At 47.1% G+C, this 3,149-nt stretch overlaps 1 protein-coding gene across 1 annotated transcript; it reads left to right on the top strand.

Annotated features, from left to right (window-relative positions):
• Nucleotides 1-421: 421 nt before the first annotated feature.
• PENARI_c198G03714 (uncharacterized protein) lies at nucleotides 422-2,739 on the top strand (the record flags this gene model as incomplete). The annotated part of the gene is made up of 3 exons (XM_022638130.1): nucleotides 422-1,450; nucleotides 2,049-2,306; nucleotides 2,521-2,739. 3 exons carry the CDS (start codon nucleotides 422-424, stop codon nucleotides 2,737-2,739), a joined length of 1,506 nt encoding a protein of 501 aa, XP_022482014.1.
• Between the last annotated feature and the right edge of the window lie 410 nt (nucleotides 2,740-3,149).

Genomic DNA, 3,149 nt, shown 5'->3' on the forward strand with positions numbered 1-3,149 from the left:
CAGATCACTGTCAAAAGTCTAGACAATTTATCTGTCCGATTTGTGCGCATTGGGTGGTCGTTTGTAACTGGCTAGGTCACCAATGCGTCATGGGTCTGATCTCCACCTGGGCAGGGCGAATAACTACACCGTAACGTAGCTAGACCAAGAGTCTGGACTGGTCTTAAGCATCGCGTGTGAGACTTTCATCTCGCAACGCTTCTTTGTCGTGAGTCTAAACTACCCAGTGTTAGAATAACATCATATTCATGTCACATGCCCTGGACGCTGAGCTCCGACTATTAAGTATCTACATCAGCCCCCCACCTCAACTTGATACTTGCACTTAGCTCACCTCTACATTCTAAGAAACTACCTTTCAATCATATCCTTCCACAAATCCACTTTGTTGAATAATTTCTTTTGCCATATCTTCCTCGATATGCCGCTTCGTAATTACGGTGTCTGGAAAGCAAACCCTGTATCCTACGTTGTTGAACATGAAGCGGATGACGACAAAAGCCCGCATTTATCACTATACTTCAGTGATAAAGGAGGATTGAGTCACCATTCTGGCCACAAGTTTCGTCGGGCCGGCCGAGGTAACAAAGAAATTGCTGGGCTCTTCAGAGCAGCAATCAACATCAAGTCTGGTGACAAGGATGAATCGCGACTTACCTACTGGGTGGATCACGACTTCAATAATCACCCTATCGTCAACAGTCTCACCGACCTATCCTCGGGGTTTTATCCCCTCGAAGAAACGGAGTCAACCCCTGCTGGTGTGAGACTAGACTACATCCGGAGCAACTTATTCAATGTCAACACCGGTCGAATCCTACCCCATGACGAACCAGGTTCGAACAATGATATGATTGATGTTCTAGAACCTGAAGTCAAACAGGCCATTGACCATAAGGCCGATATTTACCTATTTGGAGAACCGTTCAGCGATCGAAAAGGTATTCACAATGTGCATATGAATCAAGGCAATGTTAAGCGATTCGCACATGACGACGGTGTGTTCCAAGATGGTGGCCTTTTGATCAACTACCCACGCTCTGGTCGATGGGTTGGAGTCTTTCTCGGATTCGCATCACAAGCTGTGCACACCGATGATAAGACAGGGCATGCCATATCATCAGAGACCTGGGGTGACTATATGGGGACAAAGGAGAGAGACGCCGAGATGACAGAGGATTCTGTGACAATTGACGAGGCGTTGATCAATCCTGAGTTAGATGGTCCCCGAGCCAGACGCAGGTCGGTTACTCTCACAAATCCAAAAGACCACACAATGCCCCTGTCTTCCTGGAAAATTAAAAATTCAGCTGGTGAATTCCAAGCACTGCCGCGTGATGCAGCTTTGGGTGCTAAGTCAACGCAAGCGTTCGACATTCCGGATGTTCATCTCTCGAACCTTGGTGATACCATCACACTGTTGAATGAACAAGGACTGAAAGTTGACGGGGTGAGTTATCGCTCTCAACAAGGAGTTGAAAGGCAACCAGTTGCTTTTGCTCATTGAAATGGACATTGTGAAAATTGGTTTTTTTGTGCCTTTGGTCTTCTCAAAAGTGTTACTATCTACTTAACGAAACAAATTGGATTGGTAATTGGATCCCTCAAAAATGTATCTTTTTTTTTTTGATATCCGTGTGTGAATACCAATAACGCGCTGCTATAGTGCCTTCGGATAGGGTTTCTCAGTAAATATCCTTTAAGAATCAAACAAATTATAGAAGAACAAACAGCCCAGAAGGATAACATGTATCTGGCTAAGGAACCCCCACTAGCTTTGAGCGAAATGGTTCATAGCATTAGGTCTAGAAAGTTTGGCGACACTTCCAAGGTCATAAATGTCTTTTTGATCATCTCCCTCTACTGAACTCCTTCCGACCCTTCTTTTTTGATGGCTTTTTTCATATATTTTTCAATATCTTATAACCTGTTACCAGGTAGAAATGAATATAGAGCGGCTATCATCGGGGTTACAATCGGCTTACTCTTTGTGATTGGCCCATAGGTATGGTCACACTTGCTATACTCATATAGACGCGTATTGGTAGCTTGTTAGAGACATTGAGGTCCTGTCGAAGCTACTTCATGTCTTTTGGCCACGACTGCTGCCGCCATGGCGAGCCGAGTCCTTCGCGAACATTAAGATCAGGTCAGACCGAGAAACGACAAGAGAACGGGCCGAGGCCGTACGGTCCACGTCCGACATTGTCGGTTACTCAGACGCCTCCGGACGCGAGGGCCACTTGGGTGCCGCCGTTATTGCGCTTGGCAACAACCTAGAGGTCATAGAGTCGCAACAGGTCCCGGTAGGACCGATGGACCGGTGGTCGGTCCACGTAGTGGCCGATTGGCATTTTCTATGCTATCAGCACAGTGTTCAAGCATGCTCAGCAGCGCCTAAGAACTGTAGACAGTGGAAACACGACAGCGACGATCCTATGTGACAGTAGATCAGCCCTGCAGGCAGTCTAAAACGCGGGAAACAAATCCGGACAAAGGATCATCCATGCCATTCTCCAGGCAGCCACAGAGGTTCAAGCGGCGGGAATCGCGCTTCGCCTTCAGTGGGTGCCAGGGCATTGCGACAACCTAGGAAACGACGCAGCGGATCGACTGGCCAAGGACGCCGCAGGCCCGGGCAAAACACACCCCTTCCGCTCCCTTCTCACGAGGGAGACGGCGTTTATTCGCGGCAAAACCCTCCGTCAGTGGGAGAAAGAATGGAAGTCATATTTATAAACCTAAAGAAGAAGCCAGGCTCCAGGTGGAGAGGCAATGTAAATATGACTTGTTCTGCATGCATGCGTTGTACCGGACATTATCGTGATGATCTATCAGTGTACATTCTGTAGCCTGATAATCAGATACTCTCGAAAATCGCTGTAAACTCGACGCCCCCATATGGGCGTGCATACGATGTTGGTAAAATTTGATTGGGGGGCCCAGCTTTCGGTGTGCGTAACTGGATTGAAATCTCAAGGCCATGAAGGAAGCCAGCAGAGCAGATACCTTCAGCTGGTAAAATGGGTCAAATCTGAGTCTGCGCAAAGTGAGCATTCCCCTTTTTTTTTTTTTTAAAGCAAACTTTCTGCGTCAACAATCGGCAATGTTCTGAAAATACCAAGTCCACGCAATCAATTCAAAGACAG

Source organism: Penicillium arizonense (genome assembly GCF_001773325.1).
Source record: "Penicillium arizonense strain CBS 141311 chromosome Unknown PENARI_contig198, whole genome shotgun sequence".
Lineage (NCBI taxonomy): Eukaryota > Fungi > Ascomycota > Eurotiomycetes > Eurotiales > Aspergillaceae > Penicillium > Penicillium arizonense.